General features: G+C 29.9%; 2 protein-coding genes and 1 long non-coding RNA gene across 10 annotated transcripts; 2 read left to right on the top strand and 1 right to left on the bottom strand.

Moving 5' to 3' along the window:
* Positions 1-4,240: 4,240 nt before the first annotated feature.
* LOC110645979 (uncharacterized) lies at positions 4,241-11,341 on the bottom strand. Of its 8 annotated transcripts, XM_058143644.1 has the most exons (12): positions 10,852-11,341; positions 9,418-9,482; positions 9,115-9,187; positions 8,911-8,929; positions 8,594-8,713; positions 8,111-8,180; positions 7,433-7,476; positions 7,289-7,330; positions 6,992-7,051; positions 6,723-6,790; positions 5,539-5,596; positions 5,293-5,433 (listed from the first exon to the last, which is right to left on the bottom strand). In XM_058143644.1, exons 1-9 carry the CDS (start codon positions 11,151-11,153, stop codon positions 7,007-7,009), a joined length of 780 nt encoding a protein of 259 aa, XP_057999627.1. In that variant the 5' UTR covers positions 11,154-11,341; the 3' UTR covers positions 5,293-5,433; positions 5,539-5,596; positions 6,723-6,790; positions 6,992-7,006. The 8 variants fall into 8 exon arrangements, with proteins under 8 accessions (XP_057999626.1, XP_057999624.1, XP_057999625.1 ...); XM_058143648.1 differs by lacking the exon at positions 7,433-7,476; XM_058143645.1 differs by lacking the exon at positions 6,723-6,790 and having other exon boundaries at positions 5,345-5,433.
* A 7,024-nt stretch (positions 11,342-18,365) lies between these two features.
* LOC110660578 (uncharacterized) lies at positions 18,366-18,833 on the top strand. The gene has a single exon (XM_021818922.2). It carries the CDS (start codon positions 18,366-18,368, stop codon positions 18,831-18,833), a length of 468 nt encoding a protein of 155 aa, XP_021674614.2.
* An 830-nt stretch (positions 18,834-19,663) lies between these two features.
* Positions 19,664-21,284, top strand: LOC131178596 (uncharacterized). The gene is made up of 3 exons (XR_009147524.1): positions 19,664-19,999; positions 20,203-21,069; positions 21,164-21,284. It is a non-coding gene; the product is annotated as an uncharacterized LOC131178596 (long non-coding RNA).
* Positions 21,285-22,595: the final 1,311 nt, after the last annotated feature.

Raw genomic sequence — 22,595 nt, 5'->3', positions numbered from 1 at the left:
CTACCTGTATTTATACTAGTCACTTATTTATACTTTGTCACCTTGTGAAAAAATTATACAATAAAACTTAGGCATGTATAACAATTTCTTTATAATAGATGATTGTAATGGGTTTCACATAAATTTCACTATGATCATTAGTTTCTTTAATTACACATGGATAAGTAGGGAGTTAAACTAAGTCTCTCAAATTTAACACATATGCAGCTGTCATTAAATTATACCTATTATTACTAGGGGTGTGCAGTTTTCGGTTTAAACCGAAAAACCGAACTGAACAGATTAATTCGGTTCAATCGATTCGGTTTTAAAATTTAATCGGTTCGGTTTATAATTTTAATAATTTCGGATTAATCGGTTCGGTTCGATTATTTTTATGAAAAAATAAAAAAAATCGAACTGAACCGAAATTATTAATATATATAGGAACTAAAAAATCGAACCAAATTGAATCAAACCAAATCGAACCGAACCAAAATCAAAGAAAACCGAACCGAACCTTAAGATTTTTGAGTTTTGATTTCTAATTTTTTTTGTTTTTATGTTTTTATTATTTAGATTTAATGTTAAAAATATGAAATTTTATAAATTTCGGTTTGATCGGTTTAAAACCGAACCGAACCATATTTATCAGTTCGGTTTTCTCTTATCAATTGGTTCGATTCGGTTTTTAAAATTTTTTATTTTCGATTTTCGGTTTTATCGGTTCGGTTCGGTTCGGAACCAAACCGACTGTTTGCACACCCCTAATTATTAGGGTTACTTTTGCTTAATTGGTTAATTGGTAATATTTTAAAATATATATATATATATATATATATATATATATATATATATATATATATATATATATATATATATATATAAAAGAGATATAATTTCATTTTTTACTTTGATTATTATTTATAATTTAAAATAAATAAAAATATAAATTTAAAAAATATAGTAAAAAAAAAAAAAGGCTTTCTTTACCTCTTCTGATGGGGATAATGGCAAAATAAAGAACCAATGTTGAATGGAAAATAGTAGAAAAAGTGAATCTAGTGGAATTAGACTAGAGAATTTAGATCTAATTAATATGTAGTAGAGGGTGGCCATAATATCCAAGGACAAGTTTGGATATAACTCTTTTTTTTAATGTGATGTTAAAAATATACACAAACATTACAAATTTAATTCTTTTAATCATTTCATCTTAAAGAAAAATGTAATTACATAGTGTGCCATACCCTTAAAGAGACATGTTGTTTGAATACTTAAAGAGACAATATTAAGTTATCATCTCCTTAATAATTATACTTTTTTTGAGTTAAATGTTAACTTTAAAGGGACTAAATTAACAATAACCCTCTTTGAAGATTAAAATTTATAATTATAATATTTAATTCTTAATTTATTAGCCTTCTCCAAACACATCTTTAAGATTATCTAGAAACTTTTTCCTCTTTTATCATTTTTATTTGTCTTTTTTTCTTACTTTTCTTCTTTTTCTCTTTTAAATCTCCACCTTGAATGGCCATAGTGAGTTTCTAACCAGATGTTATCTCAGATTGTTCTTTTTTCAGACTTACTTTATTTTGTTTTATTTCTTATAGTATTTAATAGAATTTAATAGATTTTTATAGTATTTATTTCAGACTTACTTTATATATATATTTTAATTACGAGAAGATTATGATATATTTACATTCTAATTCTAATATTTATTAATAAATTGTTAAAAAAAATTGACTCACTAAAAAAAAAAAACCAAGTATCTGTTAATATATATTGAAAATATTTCTTCCTATGAAAATAAAGAATAAATGAAAATGGAAAATCATATCAATTCCTCAATAAGTACTGCAACTCCCAAGGTTGCACAATGTACAAGATCAAGAAGAGAGTTTATTTTCACAATTTCTTGGTCTCTGCAAGCAATCACATAAATATGGTCGCAGCTACACGAAGCCAAGGTCTCTGAAAGCATTTCCCCTGCCTTGTATGTAATTATAATTAAATTAGAAAAAAAAAGGTCTAATGAATAAAAAATTTAAAATTTTACATCAACTTTTAATTTTATTGCTCCTTAATTTTTAATACTTTTTAATTAAAAAAATAGATTATTTATTGCATGAAATTGCTAACATAGTATGTAGATTAGTATAAAAATCTTATATTTTATTAACAAGCTACGTATTTATCATTCTTTTTTTTCTTAAATTAAAAATTTTAGTTTAATTTAAGCAATTTTGGACATAAATGAAACTATTATAAAAATTTAAGGACCAAATTGATAAAATTAAAAAGAAGTATAAATCCTTCCATCTTAAGATAGTATCCTAGCTCAACTAAAGGCTAGAGCAAAGTTGTGAGCCAAAATTAAAGAGGAAAAATCCATCAGCTCGAGCCTCCTCCAGCTTTATTCTTCACACACAAATGACACTTTCCCCAACAACGACTGATTCAACTCATATTTTCTATTGGATTGGACCCCACCATTTGCTACCTTAGGCCATCACATGCTCACTTATCACTGCATTTGTGATTCCATGTCTAACAATATTTTCTTTTCTCAGCCTTTACAACACAAAAAGCAGAGCTCCTTGTTCCTTTCCTTTGGAGTACCTCAGTTTTGGTATCCAAAATCACAAGAAGATGGAAGCTTGGGACCTTTCTTATGGTGATGAGAATACCCATTGGATAATCATACGCGGAGTTTTTTCACTATGCATCCATTGATCATAGTGAATTCATCCTAGATCCTGGTTTAGACAGTCATTGTACATAAAATAAATTGTAAAATAAATTTATTTTATTATTTTTCCACGTACATGGAATGCTCAACCTTTGAATTAATATTCTTTTATTAGATCCAATGACAATTTGATTTTATCACATTGCATTACAGGTTACCAAACATAACATTTTATATGTGTAACGTCCTGCTCTAACCAGCAGAGGAATTGTCCGCTTTGACATACTGGGCCTCACGGTTTTGTCCCATAAGTGGAATAGAAAACTTTCCAGGAAGTCACCCATTTTAAAATTTCTCTCAAGCAAGCACACTTTAACACTGGAGTTTTTCCAACTCTCTAGGCCATTCCACAAAAAAATGCCTCTAGTGATTAGTTTCTACTTATTTAGATAAAGGCACCAGCGAGCCTTGCCCTCCAAGAGGACCGCTCTAATCAAGACCTTCCTTTTCCGCATGGGATGTTACAAGCCTACCAGCTTTCGCCTGGTTCATCCCCGAACCAGACATCTACTAGAGGGGGTCTGTCTCTGATACCATTTTTCACTATTTTTCACTGTTTTTGGCGACAAAAGAGGATACCTATTAGAGCACTTGCACGCGTTATATATCGCTTTCCCGGCAAGCCCCTTGGCAGAGAGACACACTTTGCCATAGCTCATGCGTGAGAGTTCCCAGGAATCGTAGGCGTCAGATATCGCCGTCTCTACCTTACGATTTTATCCCATAGGCAGAATGAAGAACTTCTGAAGAAGTCACCCATCCTAAGATTTCTCTCAAGCAAGCACGCTTAACCTTGAAATTCTTCCAACTCTCCAGGCCATTCCACCAAAAGACGCCTCTAGTGATTAATTTCTCCCATTTTAATGTATGATTCGATTCATTCCTGCCTCCCATTTGGATAAGGGCACCAGCGAGCCTTGCCCTTCCAGAGGACCGCTTCAGCTGAGACCTTCCCTTTCTGCACAAGATGTTACAATATGGGTCCTCCAAGTGTAGGACAAGACATAAACGATTGGCATTTAACTTTACTAATGCACTAACTGGTCACTTGGTGGACTAATGAATCCCCAAGGCAAGGACTAAAAAAGGTTAAATTGTGAAAGGCAACAATGAAATGTTATTATCAAAGGTTACGCCTTCATATCATCATACTCAACCACACAAAAGCGAGAAAAGAAGAAAACAGAATACCCAAAGGGAGCACAGAAAAGACAGGCCAGCTTTATTTTATACTCACAGATACCCATTTCAGCATCACAAGCCACTATAAGGAGCTCTTACTTCATGAAAGGGAAGAAAGTGGAAGAGTGTGGATCACTTAAAATGTGAGACTCCTCCTGCCACAGAAACTGGCCACTGTATATGCTACCTGTTTTGACAACTCTTTTCTTCTCAACTCCAAAAAATATAAATAAGATAAGAATCTGCACTAAAAAGTAGGTCAACTTGGACATACTTCAGTCAGTGCCCATTATGAGAAGACCATCCACCACATTTTACAAGTTCTAGCAACATCTTTCTTTTATAGATGGAACAGCTAAAATTTCTTATTAATTTCATGTTGATCATTGAATCCCTAATCCAACCAGATGATGGGGTTCAGGTTTAATTGATTTGATCAATAGGTATTTCCACAAGACACATATCTTTCTACCCTTCAAGGCATTCCTTTCTTTTTGTGCCTGCTAAGCTATTAACCATATGCACAAATATTTCTTCATTTATGCCCCCCTGAAATGGTTCAACTCAACAAAGGATTCATCTCAAACTGCTCCAAGTTTTGTACACATATTTTGGACCATTCACCAATACGTGAGACCATACCAGCACCTCACCAGAATGCCCTCTGGTGAGTTTTGTTCCTTCCTTTAAGTCATCCATTTCCACTTTAGACAAAGAACTTGTGCAGCCCTTCCACTATTTTGATGAAGGGATTTTTAGTGCCTCTGTATAGATCAACTTCCTGCCAATAAGTCACTGTCCGTAATCAATCTCCTGTTTTAAAATCATAAGCACATCAAAGAAACTGCACAATGTAAAGGTAACCCAAACATAAAAGTTCAGATCCCTCAACAATGCATTCTTCACTTGTTATTTTACCTCCTATATAAAATTAAAAATGAAAAGTTTTCATTTGTTGATGGTATTCACTAACCAATGAGAGAAAAAAGGTTAGACTTGTGCTCCTACTCAGCCATTTTGCTGCAGCCTTTTCTACATTTGAGATGCTGGAAACAGCTCTTCCACCAGAATTGTGCTCCACTATAGGGTTTCAAAATAATAATAATAATAATAATAATAATAATAATAATAATAATAATAATAATAATAAATAAGAAACCAGTAGAAGTGGCAACATCATTTCTAAGCATGAATTGGAAATCCCACACATACAACTGAAAAATATAAATAAATAACATCATTGCATCATGCAATCTAACAGACCTTGTCCAGGAAGCAACAAAATGACACATTCCTTTTGATTATAAAGATAAAAGGATCGGTACTTGGAATAGGGGGTGTGGAATTGTTATAGTCCAAAAAGGTGGAAATAGGGGAAAGGAATATACATATATTTGTGTGTGTATCCTTGAAAGCTTGCAGCATACGTTGAGCATACGTTGCCTTTAGAATTCCACAATGTCAGCACTTTCAAACATCTGGACCCCAGTATTTGGATCTTCCAAATATGGTACCTGGAAATCATTGTCTTAAAATTAATGAACTCATACTACTGAACGCCATTGCAGCAATTTGTGTGTAGGAATGAGGCAATACTGTAATTCATAAATATAAAGTACCTGAAAGTGTCCAGCTTTCTGATATAACAGCTGTCGTTTTGAACTGCCACGAGCGCAACTAATTGCAGAAACAGAAAAAGTTCGTGAAAAATATAACAATGGAAAGACGTGCTAGCAGCAATTTAAGACAAGCGCTTTTTTATATGCTAATCAATAAACACAATGTAAACACCTATGTTGAGCAAAAAAAAAGGAAGCAATCCTCACAATTAATGCAAATCATGGTATCAACAATAGATGTCTAGACGACATTCTAAGATGTAATTTAGTTCTGCATATCTAAGCATGATGATATTTTATCAAACTTGATTTACTTTAAAGACTTCTGGACGTACAAGCTACAGATATGGACAGTTCTTCTCTTAATGCACTTATCAAGAACATCACAATATTATAGTAATTATTCATTTTTCAGCTAAGATTAGGGGTGTGCGTGGTTCTTGGGCCCTGAACCAAACCTAAAATTGTATTGAATTGAACTGAAATCGAAAAAAACCGTTACTGTAAATCGAATGGACCAAAACTTATTTACTGTTTTGGTTGGGTTCTAGTTTTTGTTCAAGAACCGAACTGAAACTATATAAAATCTTATAACCGTATCAAAATCACCTTGTGGTCGTATAATATACTTTCTAATCCTTGATTATATAAAAATATGCAAGTAAGAAATAGATAAAAGATAGTATACTATACTTCTTAAGGAGTATATATATATATTAGTATTGTTATTTAGATGTTATTATTATTATACCTTATATTACTAAATCACCTTTTGAATGTCAGTACTATTTTTTCCTTTAGTGTTTTGACGTGAGAAATTTATAATGGTTACTCTTTTAAAATGACTACAAGAATACTATAATTTTTCGTTCAAAAATTGAAACCCGAACAGGCCTAAATTACTTAGAACTGAATTGAGATTTTGGTTCCAATTCCCCTTTTTTTCTAAAGTTCAATTCTGTTTTATAGGAAGAATTGACCTAGAACCGAAATCGGAACCACAAACCCCTAGTTAAGATAATTTCAAATCAAAATTGAAGAATAATTGTCTAAACCAACAAACAACATCTATGACCAAATTATTTAAAACAAATAAATTAAGGTCTATGTCCAATACCAAAGTGAAGAAAAAAATGAAGAAATAACAAGGCCCACAGCAAAAGGAGACCAGATATGGACTTCACCTGTTCTGAATATGTGGTAACTCTAACTCAACAAGTGTTTCACGAACAATTTTGCAGAATGGGGAACCCTAAAAGAAAATTAAAATTAAATTAAATTAACCATGGTCCATGTACATCTAGGCAAATATCAGAGCATGGAACTCTCAACTTTTAGAGTGTACATCAGAAAAGAGAAATGGTTGGTATAGAAAACCCCTTTTTTTTTTTTTGTGGGGGTGGGGAGGTTGTGGGGAATTTAAGCATAAAATTTTTTTTGGAAATATATGCACCTCATATGACCATATTTAAGGTGGTTTAGGTGGCAATTTTGATGGAGAATATGATGATCCCTGCATAAAAACAAAGAGAAGGTTGAAGACAAGGCCACACCACAATACAACTTGCAGAAAATAGCAAAATCACGATGACCTAATGTTTGTGTTAATGCAGCATGCAAATATAATTAACTTAAATCACTTGGAAATAATATTTAAAACTTGTATGAACAGACAATGCATATTCAAACAACTTCATTTAAATGATGATGGAAAAGATGCAGTTAATTAAGAAATTCAAATCTGTATTACCTTTCCCATACGGCCAATCATAGCAAACCCCTCAGTCAAAGTCTACAAAGAATAGAAGTCATCCAATAAGAAGCCGTATCTCTTGAAACTTACATTGTGCAGATTGATATGGAAAAAAGCAAAAGAAAATAAAAAAATACTAACCATTAAAAGACCAAGTGACAACATCAAAGGAAAATTTCCATCACCTAAACAAATTAAATTGAATGCAGTAAATGTAAAGATCGTTATGGATTACAGCAGAAATATATAATGAGTAAGATCTTAAAATACTAAATCTCTCATTTACGGTAAGAGATCTTCTTGACATTTGAGAAAAAGCAAAGATGAATTATGGCGGTACCTAACAAGGCATAAAAAATGACTAATTTAGCTATCTTAATTACTTTGACACTTCACTTTACCATAACATGCCTGAGTCAGATATATATTAGACACCTAAAATAGAAATTGTTCCTTGAGAATGATTCCCCAAATAGTATGAAAAAAAACATGGGAAAATGAAAAACACAAATGTGGAGCATGGGTATATGTCAAACATCCATAACTAGGTCCAAGCAAGTTAGTTAACTAGTACAATATATGGTAGCACAATTTCCAAAAGTTCTAAATGAGATTAACACTATCTGTTTGTTGCAAGATGTTGATAACAATCATGAGGGGACAAAAAGAAACTTACATTGGAAGGTACTTGGTAAATATCAAAACACATAGTTCAACCATTTTTTCCTTTCAAGAACATTTGGATTATGATATGTGCAGGAAAGAAATTCAAATAGTGAAAACAACCAAGGAAAAGTAAGTCAAGGTTGAAAAACACACCATATTTCCCAACCAGATACTTAATTATATCATCTGATTCGTACATTGCAGTTCCAGTATTTGGATCTACCTGCACACAAGACAAAAGAATGAATCTTAGTTCCCATTCAACACCATTCCCTAAAGAAAATCTCTCATGCCTAGAGGCATGCTGTTTCAAAGAAAGAAATAAATTTCTGAAGAGGAAAATACAAAAAATAAGTCCAAGGATGTATCTTCAATCAGAGGGTTTTTCTCCCCTGCATTTTAAGGGGATGCTAAACCAAAGTGCTCAAACATCCCAATCACATTTGAAATACTAGATGCCTCCAGTGACCAAGTTATGAGGCAGTTGAGAGATATGCATTTCACAGTTAATTTGTTGGAAATTTGTGCAATTAGTTATTTGAGGGCCTACTTATGTCATAGCTTCCAAACAATATCTCAAACTATCAAAAACTGAAGTTGAAGATGAGAAAAATAATAGAAGGAGCAATGCCAAACCATATAACGGAACTGCTGTTTTCCACCCATCTGAACAACCTTGGGACGGAAAGTAGGACCATTTTTTGGGCAAGGATAGAACAGAACATCAATATCCAAAACTGCCACAATTTCTCTTACCTGCACATATTCATACTTGTTAGCCAACATTACAAGGAAGCCACTGAATGAAACTTCAGATACATGGCACTGATAAGACCAATCAACTAATGAAAATGAATGAAATAGATCAGGGTTTACAAAAACATGGACATTAGAAATGCCAAAATTTAACACATCCGAAGCCAAATCTTAAGCATAGAATAGCTTGAAAATACCTTGCGACAAAATGGACAGCTGAAGTTTGCAGGTAGATGAAAATCCATACATGAAGAGACAAAATTAGTAGCATTCAGTCTAATTCATTGAAATTGTACATAGAAAAGTCATATAAAAGATTAAAAAAAGCCTACAAATTTTCTTTTCTTATTAATGTCTAGATTTATTCTGCCTATATATTAAATGATTGGAAAACATTGTACCTTTCAAGATCATATATCTCGATAGGCTTCTCACGGCGAGGGCCTACTTTTGAGGTCTCTTTCACTTTATAACCTATACAAATGCAAATACAAAATTACTACTATGAATAAAACAAATTGTATAGATTTTTTACTTGAACAGGAATACTGCATGTACAAGAATGAAGCATTTCAACTTAAAGCTTCAAATTGATCATGCACTTTTTGCCTCTTTCAACTTAAAGACAATTTTTGACCAGCCTTTTTAACACCAAACAAAACTACAGCTTAGTATAATGATAACTTAGGAAATTTGACAGCTACCAGCTACTTCTAGAGCATATTGGTTTGGTGGAATCTCATTCTCGGAAACAAAAGATACAGAATACCTGCCAAAGTACAATGCAAATGCAAGAAAAATCAGAAACCCAAAAGTGATTGCTGTATTATTAAACAATATGATACAAGATATGAGACTTTCAGAGTTCTATATGTGTCACCTATCTTCATGCTTCAGATTAAGATTGCTGGGATTAATAGTCCCTGAAGCCTGATTCCTGAGTATTTGTAGTTCTAATCTTCTGTTATAACCTGTCTAATTTTCTTTTATTTTTTATTGGTAAAAATAACTCTAAAATATGCCAAAAGGGGTGGTGGTAGAAACACCAAAGGACAAAATGAGTGAAAAAAGAGGGAAAGAACTGAAAGGAAGTTAAGCTTAAGGCTCAACTACTAAAATAATGATAGGACACATCTAATCCTTTATCTTTATATGCTCAATCCCATCAAATCAAGGGTAAATTCTACCTTTTCTATCCGATGTCCCTTCCAAGTCAATTGTCTCCTTAAAACTGCCAACTTCTTGGACTGAATCATGAGCAATAAGTTCATTTCTATGCTTTATTTGATCTACAATAGCTATATGGAAAACTTTTATAATAGGAAACACATTATAATTGATACCAAGTCAATACACCACAACTGACAGCACAAATTGTCCAATTTCAATGCAGCATGTCAATTTACCTTTCTTGTTTTATGATATAAAGAGCCCAAAAGATTGTGTTCCTACATTTTTTTAATGACTCCTTATTTTGAGTGAAATTATCAAGAACAAATTTCCAAATTGACTAGAACAATGGGAAAGACAAGACATTCCCCTTTTAATAGAAATGAATATGAATTTCAGTGACCTGTTATGCATTTTTAGGCTCCTGTTCTAAGCTGTTTATACCTTTTACTTAGTCACCATCCGACTTAGCATCATCATCATCAACTGAGCTCTAATAGTCTCCCATTTTGTGGCCTAAATCTGCCACCTGAGAGCCTGAAAACAACCTAGTCATTCAATGCATGGACATTCTGTAGAACTCTAGCTATTCTTATACTTGATATAAACATGATGCCTATTGATAATAATAACAAATAGATGCCCTCGATAAAATATTGGAGGAATGATTTTAGCCATTTAAGCAAAAACCCAGCTAGTACAAAGCTAATAGGTCAGATGCGTCTTATATTTTGTATATTTACTTATCTTATTACAGCTAACATTTTCCAATTAACTGAAATTAGTTTCAATTCAGTTCGATTTGCAAAAAATTTATGTCGTTAGTTTTTTAATTACATTGCATTGTCTCTAAGTACTAAACATCCTCTCAAATTCACACTCAAACCTAACACAATATTTTGGAAAATTTTGAGAAAAAAAAAATATATCATACAGATAGGCAAGAAAGAGAGTTGTTAATAACATACCCAGAAACGAAAACCCCAGTGCCCAACCGAAAAAACAAGGCGAGGGAAGCCCCAAGAATATACAAAATCTTGCCTTCCTTCACCGTGAACGGCTTGGGCTCCAGTGGCTTGAAATTGGGTGGAGCAGTAAAAGAAGCCTCCAGCTTCTCGGCTTCTTTGTTGGTGGTGGTGCTTGTTGAAGTAGAAGACAAAGGTGTCTCAGAGGTGGCTCTGATAATGGAAATTGATGCTCTGGGTGCTTTCCGGCTGCTGGGAATTGAACGGAAAAAAGAAGATTGAGGGATGTTGAGGACTCCGGCCATGGTTTCTCCGGTGGGATCAAGAATAGAACCAGAAGACCCTCTTGACACTTCACAGTAAAGTGGCGGCTAGAGTTGTTGTTAGTCGCTAGTCGCTACTGTTACTGTGTACTTGGGTTGGGTACTCCTAGTTCAAGAACGTGACGGGTAATTTAGTTAGGACCGTTCATTTGGGTACCTTCTTCCTGTCGATTCTGTTAAAGGAATGGAAATAAAATAGTATGAGAAATTTTAATATATTAAAAGGAAAAATATCACTGAAATATTTTATTTTTATTATTTTAATTTATTTTCATTAATTAAAAAAGTTTTGTATTGGTAAGGCATTTTCTTTATCAAGAAAATAAATTGATCGAAAATATTTTTCTATTTACGTGAAAAAATCATGACATTAGTTTTCCTTCTCTCAAATTCATCAATTTTAAAAAATATTGTAAATTAAATAATTCTCTTATTGTAATGCATCTTTCAGGAATAACTTAATTGGTAAATGAACATAACATCCTTTATGTTATTAATTTATTAAAATTTTTATTTCAACTAACTATAAAAGAAGTTTTTTTGTTTAATTTAGATATGAATAATTCATCTTTTATATTTTTAGTATATAAGAAAGATAATTATTTATTAAAAATATAAATTTAAGGTAAAAGGATTATTTTGACTCGTCAAAAAATCATATAATTTTTTAAAGTATTTTTCAGTTTAATTAAGTTTTTTAATTTTTAAAAAATATTAAATAAATCTTTTAAATTTTTTAAAATAAATCAAATAAATTTCAAAGACAAGTAAATCCTTTAACTTTAAAAATAGATTAAAAAAATTAAACTATAATTAATTCTAATATAAATCCAGCTAAATCTATATGCATGAAGATTTTTTAATGTACGAGATTCTCATTAATAATTATATGTATCTAATTTGTAATATTAAGTGAGTATCTGTTGTATCTTAAAATAAATTAATAAGTTATTATTTATTAAATATTTCAAAAAGTTTTATGCATAAACTATTATGAAGATGATGAACTCGTAAATAAGTTTCTTAATTATTTGATAAAAAATAACATATTAATTTGTTCCAAAATGTAGTAGCTACTTGTTAAAATATTACAAATTAGATACATAAGATTGCTTATGAGGACTCTATGTATTAAATATTTTTCATGCATAGCCTTAACTAAATTTATATTAGATATAAATTATAATTTAATTTTTTTATATATGCTTTTAAAAGTTAAAAAGTTTATTTATTTTCAAAATAGTAAAATGATTTCTTTGATCTATTTTTAAAATGTTTAAGGATTTATTTATTTTTTAAGATTTTAATGACTTATTTGGATCGTAAAATACTTTAATAACTTATATAATTATTAACCCGTACTGCAAGGATCAAAATAAGCCTTTGCCTAAATTTAATATGCTAGATTAAAAAATAATTTATAATTAGTTTTATCTAAGAATAATATTGTTATCTTCAAAATCTTTTTTTTTTTTAAATTAATTTCTGTACATTTTGATTTTATATAAAATTAACATCATAATACAATTTTTCTTAAACACAATTTTTTTTTCAAATGCCAAATAAAAAAACTACAACAAATAATTGTTGCTTTTTGTTATCTAATCAAAGCCTAAAGCCCAATTTACAAATTTGGAAACTTTAAAAATTGGGTTTAGATTTTTTGTTGGGCCACACGTTCATGAAGCTGTGAAGAAATCCAACCCACACGACTTAAGAAATACAAAATTTAAAATACAAAATTTAATTAAATTATATAAAATTTTATATTTAATGTAACTTTATAATTATAATTCATTTATTCTTATTTTTATAATTTTATTTTAAAAAAATAAATTTATAATAATTAGCAAATATATAAATTAATAAATAATATTTATCAGGGATCTATTTGTAATCTATTTGTACAAATTACAAATAATCCTGATTGAGGTTAGTGATTTCATAATTAGTAGTCCAATATTAATAATTACTATCTCCCTCCCATTTTAAGTGTTTTTTTTTTAAATTTTTACATAAAAATTAAGGAAATTATTGAATAGCTTTATTTTTATAAAAAAATATTAATAATTGACTTAAATATTTTTACAATATTTCAAAATATAAAAAATATAAGAAAATATAAATGCATTAAAAATTATAATAAATAAAGATAAATTTTAAAAAAACAATTAATATTTTTTTTATTTTTTAAAATATCAAATAAAGTGAGACTATTTTTTTTTTTTTGCTGGAGCATCAAAACGTAAAATTTGAAAATTGGCTCTAATCACTGGAAATGAATTTGATTGGTGACTAATCAAGTCAACATCTAAGTAAGAGAGAGTTGTAGTTGGCGGTGCCGGCCTAGCCACAGGAGAGAAGGTGCGATGGTCCCCTCGCACTCAAACGAAACCTGTAGTGGCAACAAAACAACAAAAAAATAAGGAGAAATGTTGGACGAAAATCTTGAATGAGAAAGGAATTAAAATTTGGAGTTACTTTTCCATTTTGAGTTCTTTAATGAGGAAACAAATCCTTGTTTGAATGTATTCTTCTTCACTCCAACTACAGAATCTTTCTTGTTTCAACGAAGATGGAGGCTTAGACTTTAGAGTCTGTTGTTGCGTATTATTCTTGGAGCTGTTAGTTGAATTTTTTTAATATATTAATTAAAGGGTATTTAAAAAATAAAATTTAATAATATTTAAGTTATTAAAATAATAAAATAATAAAATAAAATTTTCCTAATAAGAGTAGAAAATGATTAGTGTAGATGAAGAGTTAGAAGAGTCATTTAAGTTTTTAAATATTGTCATAATCATCTAATTATAAGTGAAAGGTTGATTTTTGATTGAATAGGATGAGAATTATTATGAAACTTATTATAATTAATAAGTCATTTCATAATGAATAATTTTATTATATTTTAAAAAAAATAATTTTAGCTTTTTAATCATATATCAAACAATTAATTATTTTATTTATTTATTTATTTATTTTCAATTAAAATTGAAATTAGAAATTATATAATTTTAAAAATAATTTTAATATTCTGAAATAAATAATAAAATAAATCACTAAATTTAATTAATTATAAAGAATAAATGGAATATTTAACTTATTATTTATTCTTAACTTACAAGTCAAAATAAAAAGTTAAAAGTAATAATTTTGTTTTCAATCAATTTAGAAGAAAATTTGTATATATTTGACCAAAGAGAATAACATTGGAAGGATGGTAACTCTCTTTGCTTCCACTCAAAAAATTTCAACCTATGGTAGAGCTATCAATGGAGGCAAATTTCCAACTTAGGGGAAAAGTGCTTAAAAAAATGGGGAAAAAAATTTCATGGGTTTTTTGTGCTTTTTATGCAAAGAAAATGACATGCATAAAATAATATTAAAAAAAAAAACCTTTTTTTTATTTCTCACTATTTGGATATCTTTATCATGATTACATCAAATGTATTTGTGCACTTACCAGTAAGTGGGCAATGTAAAATGCATTGATCAGGCTGACATAATTATTGCATTACAAAAAAAAAAAATAATAACCAAGGAAATATTTAATTTAACTTCTAACTCAATTAAATTTATTTATAAATATAAATTTATAAGTAATAAAAATATTTTATTTAATTTATCAGTCAATTAAATTTATAAGTTAAAAAAATATTTAAAATAAATTAAAAATTATATGTAAAGTATTTTTAATTATAATTTATTTATTTATTTTAAAATTATATTTTTAATAAGTGAAAAATTATATTATCATATTATTTTTTTAAAATATTAATATTATTCTTATTTTAATAATTACTCTTTTTAATTATTTTAACAAATTAAATTATTTTTAAATATTTTTTAATCAAAAACCTAAATTATTTAAAAGATAATTTAAAAAAAGAAAAAAAATAAGACTAAACCTTAATTTTAAAATAATTGAGTAAGTTATATAAATTTTTATTTATTACCGAGCTCTGTTAATTTTTAAATTATGTAATACTAATTTTCTTTACCTCATTGTAGGTCTCATATTTTTTTTTAATTAACTTAAAAAAAATATGAAAAATAATAAAAATGAGAATCTCATTGGGAAACATCTTTCATGTTTGCACTTTGTAAAAGTGAGATTTCATATCTATTTCTTTTCTAGTTTTTCTTTTCTGGTGATCTCTCTTAGCCCAAAAAGGGAAGGAAAAGAAAAGGAAAAAAAAAAATCTTCCATTGTTGAAGTGCTTTGGGCCTCCAAGCGGCCAGCCAGTGACTGCTTGGTAAGCACCTTAGTTGGGATGAACTTTTTCATCAAATTACAAAAATCTCAAGATTTTTCTTTTCCTTTTCATTATCCTATACAAATATCAAGATTTCCATTTTTTTTTTCCTATCATCTTATATAAATATCATGAGTTTATTGCATTTACTTTTAGAACGATGTCACTGTCCACAGTAATTTCTCAAGCAATGTTTATCTTCATCACACTATGAGCTGCAGAAACGATAAAATTAATACATAATATAAAAATGGCTTAAGATTATAAAAATAAAGGCAGCACAGCAACATATATTTAATCTATATTCAGAAAAAAATATGCTTTTTATATGATGATTTCTGTTCACTATCATCGTCTTTATCCTTGTTTTTTTCCACCCCTTGAATATAATTATAAAAAGAGACTTTCACATAGCCAAAATATATATAAAATAAATTATTTTTTATTTTTTTTTTATTTTAATAAAATTAATTATTTAATCTTTATATTTTAAAAAATATATTATTTAATTTTTATATTTTATTTTTATTAAATTATTAATTTTTATATTTTATTTTTATTAAATTATTTAATCTTTCTATCAATATTCAATTAGTCAATACAAGTTAAACTATTATTTAATCATTTTATTTTAGTAAAACTAATTAGTTAATCTTTATATTTTAAAAAAATACATTAATTAGTACTGTAATTTGACTCAATTAATTATTTAATTATGTAACTATTTTTTTTACCTAAACTAACCTAGTATTCTCCTCTTTATTTCATTCTTATATTTCCTTATTTCTCTGCTGACTCTCTTTTTATTTTCATCTATCAATAAAAACACTATAAACTTTTTTCATAAAAAAGTTAACTAGTTCTTTTAAATTTCTAAATAATTAAGAAAATTTTTTTCTTAGTAGAGAAAACACAAAAATAATATCAAAGGAATTAGATTTTTTATCTAATAATATTTTTTTAAAATATTGTATTTTTTAAAATACATAAACTAATTAATTAGTTTTATCAAAATAAAGAAACAAAATAACTGTAATTTTCAAAATATATAGATCAACTGGTAAGTTTCCTTGAAATAGAGAGATTAAATAATAGTTTGAATAATATAAATAACAAAAAATTTGATAAATGGTCTAAATAGTTTAACAAAAGTAAAATATAAAAATTAAATAATATATTTTTTAAAATATAAGAATGAATTAATTAAAAATTAAATAATAATTTTCCTTATTTTCTTTACGTAGTTAAAGAGCCATATCAACCCTGCTCCACTTAAGTTCGTCGTTGCTTCTACCCACTTCAATAAAAAAATTACTCCGAAGCTTATGTTAGAGCATACGTTTGAAAAACATCACTCACCGCTAAAGAACTCCCTAAATTTCCATCCTTTCATATGCCCTTATTGCTAGTGGGTCTCCATAGAAAAATTTTTCTATCCATACCTTGGACGCAGACCACATTCTTTTTTACAAGTTGTAACCCCTTATCATCCTTTAATATGCAGTTGAAGCAAGTTAATGCTCTACAAACCTCCGCTAATTGTCCAACTTGGTATCATGACATGGACCACAGGGGTTGGGACTTAGGACCTAACTAATGCATATGGGTCAGAGGATTTTCATATTAAGGTATTAGGACAGGCACTAATAGTTAGTGAGAAGGACATTATTTGGATTAGCTAGTAAAACTAGCTGCCTTAGCAATAATTAAACAATAACTTTATATTAGAAATTAAGAAATTTTTGTGTAGATTCGATTGATCATGGACTTAAGTGAAATTCATATATTTAATAGATGAATCTCACTACATATTTTATGTCTTAAATTCATGGTGGATGATTTAAATGAGAAAAATCATTAGAAATGAATTATACCTAGTAAATTGGTCTAAGAGTTAAAATTATTAGATTTTTTCTATTTATATCCTATATATCATGAATCTAAAGTACAAGATGCATGATAGGACTTGTCTATTAAGAATATATATATATATATATATATAGAGAGAGAGAGAGAGAGAGAGAGAGAGAGAGAGAGAGAGAGAGAGGATCTAGACAATAGTTTCTTCTTGAAAATCCATCTTTGCTCTTAACTAAGCAACTGCATAGCATTTGGCGAATTGCATCTTTGCGTTACATTATGTGGGACCAATAAATTATGTTCAACAAATTACGTATAGATTTCTGTCTGCCAACTAAACTGAATTATTTGCCAAATCTAATGCATGTTTCTGACGTAACTGCTGGAAGGGAAAGCAGATAGGATAGCCAATACTTGCACAAGATGCAGTAAACCAGATAGCCTGATCCAGTGGTCAATCACTAACTTCAAGGCTTGAGCATCCGACAAGATCTAGCTAATCCTCCACCGTAAAAATTGTGATCTGGTGACAATCCACTTGCGTTGCAAATGGGAATAACAACGTTCTGAAATTGTTCATTGCCTCGTTAAACTTAATGACTTGTGATTGCGAGATGACAGGAAAAAGTTTCTGCGGTACAATGTAAACATTAGAAAATAATTGAAGATGCAATAATCATGCCTTTTTTAACTTTTATAATGTTAATTACTTTTGCATAATGCAGTGCTAATCACGCTTAATTAATGCCTTTTTACTAACTTGCCAATCAGCACAGGTCGGTTGTGAGTTTCAAATGGAGATGACCTCTTCAACGAGGAGGTCGCGACTCACAAGCCATTGAGTTGCAAGTCCCTGCTTACACACCACCAAAAATCAACACTATGGGGCCCAGAGAAACATAAGGGTATCTCTGTAATATTGGAATAGACCAAGGGCATTCTCATAACCATTTCCCATAAATACATCAATATGTTGTATGTGTTCCCATCTCATGCAAGAAAATCCAGCCTTTGAACTCTGCCATTTTTTTCCTTTTTTTTTTTTTGCGCTAAAGCTATCACTAATAGAAATTAAACCATGGGGAATTGCTTAGTCCTGCAGGAAAAGCTTATCAAGGTCATGAAACCAGATGGGAAGATCCTTGAATATAAAGCACCGATCAGAGTTCAGCAAGTTCTATCAGATTTTTCTGGTCATGCAATATCTGATTCACTTCAGGCTTTTCAGCATCTCCTGCCAGATACCAAATTGCTTGGTGGTAACTTGTACTATCTTGTACCTCTTCCTTTGCCATCCCCAAAAGCTAAGAAGAAAGTAAGATTTTCAATTCCAGAAGATGAAGATAAGAAAGAAAACAGAGTAGTAAGAATCAAGTTGGTCATCAGTAAGCAAGAACTGCAAGAAATGCTACAGACGGAAGGAGTTTCAGTTGATTCTATGATTTCTCAGCTTCAGGATCAACAGAGAGTAGAAACAGTCGATACATCAGAAGATAAAGGTTACCGGAAGCCTGTATTGGAAAGCATACCTGAAATAGACCAGTAAACCATAGCCTAAGTGAACCGATCATATAGCTTAAATAATTTTACTTATAGTAAGTTTTAACGTACAATAGGTAGTGTATACAAGAAAGCTGATGAAACATATATACAGTTTAGCTCATCTTCTCATTACAGATGTTTTAGTATATCTTCTTGATTTCTAATCACAGGAAAATAATCTGCAGCTAATGAACATATCACCCAAGTATGTTCATAGCATCAAAGCATCATCTTCTGATGGAAAATGAACATAGAAATAACTCTACAGGATGAACTAACAAAAAATGAATTTCATATATGTTTATAAAACATTGGAATTAGATTTTCCTTTCATTATAGTTTATATATAATTAAAGGTTGTAATTAGTCTAGTAAGTGCTTATTTATAAAATTAAATGAATAAGTTTAATAAAAATTTGAAACTTATTATAGAAAGAAATTGTAATTTATTATGACTAATTAAATTATACATAAATAAATTGTAAAAAATTTTAGGCACGTAGAAATTATAAAAAGTTAAATATTATAAGTAATATATTTTTTTAATAAATCACTTATAATATTTAATTACTTAAATAGAAAATAATTATATAAATTACATATAATTGTGACTAAACATAAAAAAATTAAATTATGATTAAATAATGTAATTACAAATTAAAAGTATAATTAAAATAAATTATTATATAAAAATATAATTTTATTACTATTATAATTTAATTAATAGTGTCATTATAATGACAATTTATTAATTTTATTATTAAATAAATCATAATTTCTTTTTTTGTAGTTTGACCAATTAACCTTATGAGTTAGACTTCACATTCAAGTTTGAGCTATATAACGAATTGAATAAACGAGCCAATTCGAAGTCTATCTTGAATCAAATTAAAGCCTAATAAAAATCGAAACAAGCCGAAGTTGAGCTTCAAATTCGAGCCTGAGCTCAGTAAAAATTTCACAAAAGCTTGAGCTTTTCAAATCCCGCTCGGCTCCTTCGCACCCTTTGCTGCGAAAAAACCAGACTTCTGTGCTCGCTCACTCATCGCTGCACACCTCAAACTCGTCTTTGCTTCCTTTTCTGCTACTCGCTTCTTCTTCTTATTAACTCTACCAATTCACCTGCAGAAACTGTCTCCACCATTTCAATTCCAGATTCATCAGCTGAAGGTACGAATTTCGCCACATTTTTTTTAAGGGAGGGGCAGGGGGCTTTTGTTCTAGGGCAAATTTGGCCAATTTTTAGTGATTTATAATATAAGATTTGCGTTTACCTGCATAAATCTGCTATAGTATTGTCTGCCACGAACGAAGGGCATCAATCTGGAGCTGATAATACTATCAGACAGATCACTGACACCACTAATCAACAGGAAAAGCTGGAAGGATGCTGGAGTTGCTAAGGAAAAGGATCCCAAACAAAGGGCATTCGACGGAGTATCTGACACTTCCTCTCAAATTGTGTCTGTAATTTTTCTTCTCATTTCGTTTACTTTCAATATCGGATCAAGAATTTACCGCGTTTGCACAAAAATCGTTGACAGCTCCTGCTTAATTTGAAATGTGTTTGAGAGTGCACTTCATGCTTATGTTCGTGCTTCCATACTATTTGGTTTCATTGATTCAAGTCTGTTTGGTGTATTCAGTATTTTATTTTCTATTAATAGTCGACTTTACTAACCAATTATCATCTGTTGTTGGAAACTGTCGTAGTCATCTAAAAAGGGTCGTAGTTCATGTCATTTATCTGATGCAGCTCTCTATAACTTGAACAGATACATGTAGAATATTCCTCAATTGGCAATTGGGTCACAGTTCATTGCAATAGAAGCTGCTGGAATATTACCATTAGAAAGAACACGTTCTTTAACTTTTCCTTGGCTTAAATTGTCATGTTGATATTTGGAGTGAATAATGAATGGAGACTTGCTCAATTCATATTCATTATCAAGTGAATTTGTTTACTTAATTCTTTTTAGAGAGTCATTGAATTTGGTGCTACTCAATTTATTATCCCCAGAAATTTTCCAATTTGTTACATGCCTATATATCTTATAGGATTTCACTCCAATGATTCCTGTGCATATGATGAATTTCATTGCCTCAAAAGAATGAATATCACAATGAACAACTCCGGCAAGCAATTGAAGAATTGCACCAAGAGCATCCAAATGTGACTATAGTATACAGAGATTGCTACAATGCATACAAGTGGATTTTGCTGAAAGCTGCATTACTAGGTGAATTATTAGTCTTCAAAATCTATAAATGATGGTTCTAACAAATATAGCATATAACTGAAATTGAAATCAGTCACTTGTTTGATGTAAATAGGATTTGATCCAAAATCATTGCAAAAAGCTTGTTGTGGGAGTGGAGGTGTTGTGGGAGTGCAGTTGATTATGACTTTACTCTTGGTAGAATGTGTGGAGCTCCTGATGTACCGATTTGTCCTTGATGTCCCAAAATATGTCCAAGAGGGGGGTGAATTGGACTTTAAAAACAATTTTCGGTTCTTGCTCAAAACCTTTGAAAATTACAGCTAGGTTCAACTAAATTAACTAATGTGAAAAATGAACAATATAGCTCTATTGACAAGTTGACTCAAGGTTAAGCTATATGCAATCAGTATACTGATATAACAGACTATATAAACATTCAGTAAATATATCAGTAATCTGAATACGTTTTTAACACAACAACGAAGCGAGATACCAAATGTTCCAACCGACAACAAATCAAACAACATGCGATTAAATCGGATATCGCAGATTTAGCAAGAAACTAATTTTCTCGATCGTGACAAGATCAACAGCATACGATATTAATTTTCATATCAGCAAAAGTATATCAATCATAAAGCTAAATTGCAAAAATGTAAAGAGCAAGGGTTGAGAAAATGAACACTGGAATTTTTATAGTGGTTCGGCTTTAACTAGCCTACATCCACTCTCTCAAAGATCCCACTTTGAGTCTTCACTCCACTATTCTTCTCTTTTCAAGGCAAGAGACAAAGCCCTTTACAAATCTTCTCAACAAAGCTTTTACAAGTAGCTTCACACTTCTACCAAGTGTTATCCCAAACACTTATCACAACCAAGCTTCAATAGGTGCTTGAATAACCTCTCACAAATGATAATAATGTGTTAAAAACTCACTCTCACTCAATTACAACAGAATCTATAAAGAAGAGTTGAGTAAATAAGCCAATGATGAGCAATAAATCACTTTGAGCACTTTGAATGAAAGCTTTAAAGATTTTGAACAGTAGAGGGACTTTCATTAAGTGCAAAATGGCCAAAGGAAGGTGTATTTATAGCTTTGGAACGTTTTTTACCATTGCAGAACTCATTTGAACGTTACAGATACGAATTTCAAGAAAATAGCCGTTATTTTGTCGTTTTCTGCGATGTTGTGCAGAGTTGAAACAGTTAGCATACTTGAGAAAATAGCAAACCAGTTAGTATACTAATATAAGTAGCAAACCAGTTAGCATACCAGGAAAACTTTTCTGCATAACTTTCAAAACTATAAAACTTTACACCAAATCATAGTCAAACACTTTTTAGGCCAGTAAAGATATTTAACAAGAAAATCTTTTGAGGGATTAAAAATAAGCATCATTGACTTTTACTCCTCAATTCTTTTCACAACCAATTTTAGAAATTAAAACTAACTTCTATACTAGATGTACCTTCAAATCTGATTTTCAATGCAGCCTTGGAAGGTAACCTTTTCTTCTTTTATCTCTTTTTGCTTCGTCTTG

The sequence above is a fragment of the Hevea brasiliensis genome, chromosome 3 (assembly GCF_030052815.1).
Source record: "Hevea brasiliensis isolate MT/VB/25A 57/8 chromosome 3, ASM3005281v1, whole genome shotgun sequence".
NCBI lineage: Eukaryota > Viridiplantae > Streptophyta > Magnoliopsida > Malpighiales > Euphorbiaceae > Hevea > Hevea brasiliensis.
Note: the sequence above shows the minus strand (reverse complement) of the source record. Positions and strands in the feature narration are given on the sequence as shown.

Excerpts from the sequence above, each read along its gene's own strand:
- LOC110645979 (XM_058143641.1), bottom strand. The coding sequence starts at position 11,153 with ATGGCCGGAGTCCTCAACATCCCTCAATCTTCTTTTTTCCGTTCAATT. Across the intron at positions 8,181-8,593 it reads AACAGCAGTTCCGTTATATG|GTAGATCCAAATACTGGAAC; the intron begins GTTTGGCATTGC and ends TCTTGTGTGCAG. Across the intron at positions 5,000-5,307 it reads GGATACACACACAAATATAT|TGGAGCACAATTCTGGTGGA; the intron begins GTATATTCCTTT and ends GAAACCCTATAG.
- LOC110660578 (XM_021818922.2), top strand. The coding sequence starts at position 18,366 with ATGGGGAATTGCTTAGTCCTGCAGGAAAAGCTTATCAAGGTCATGAAA.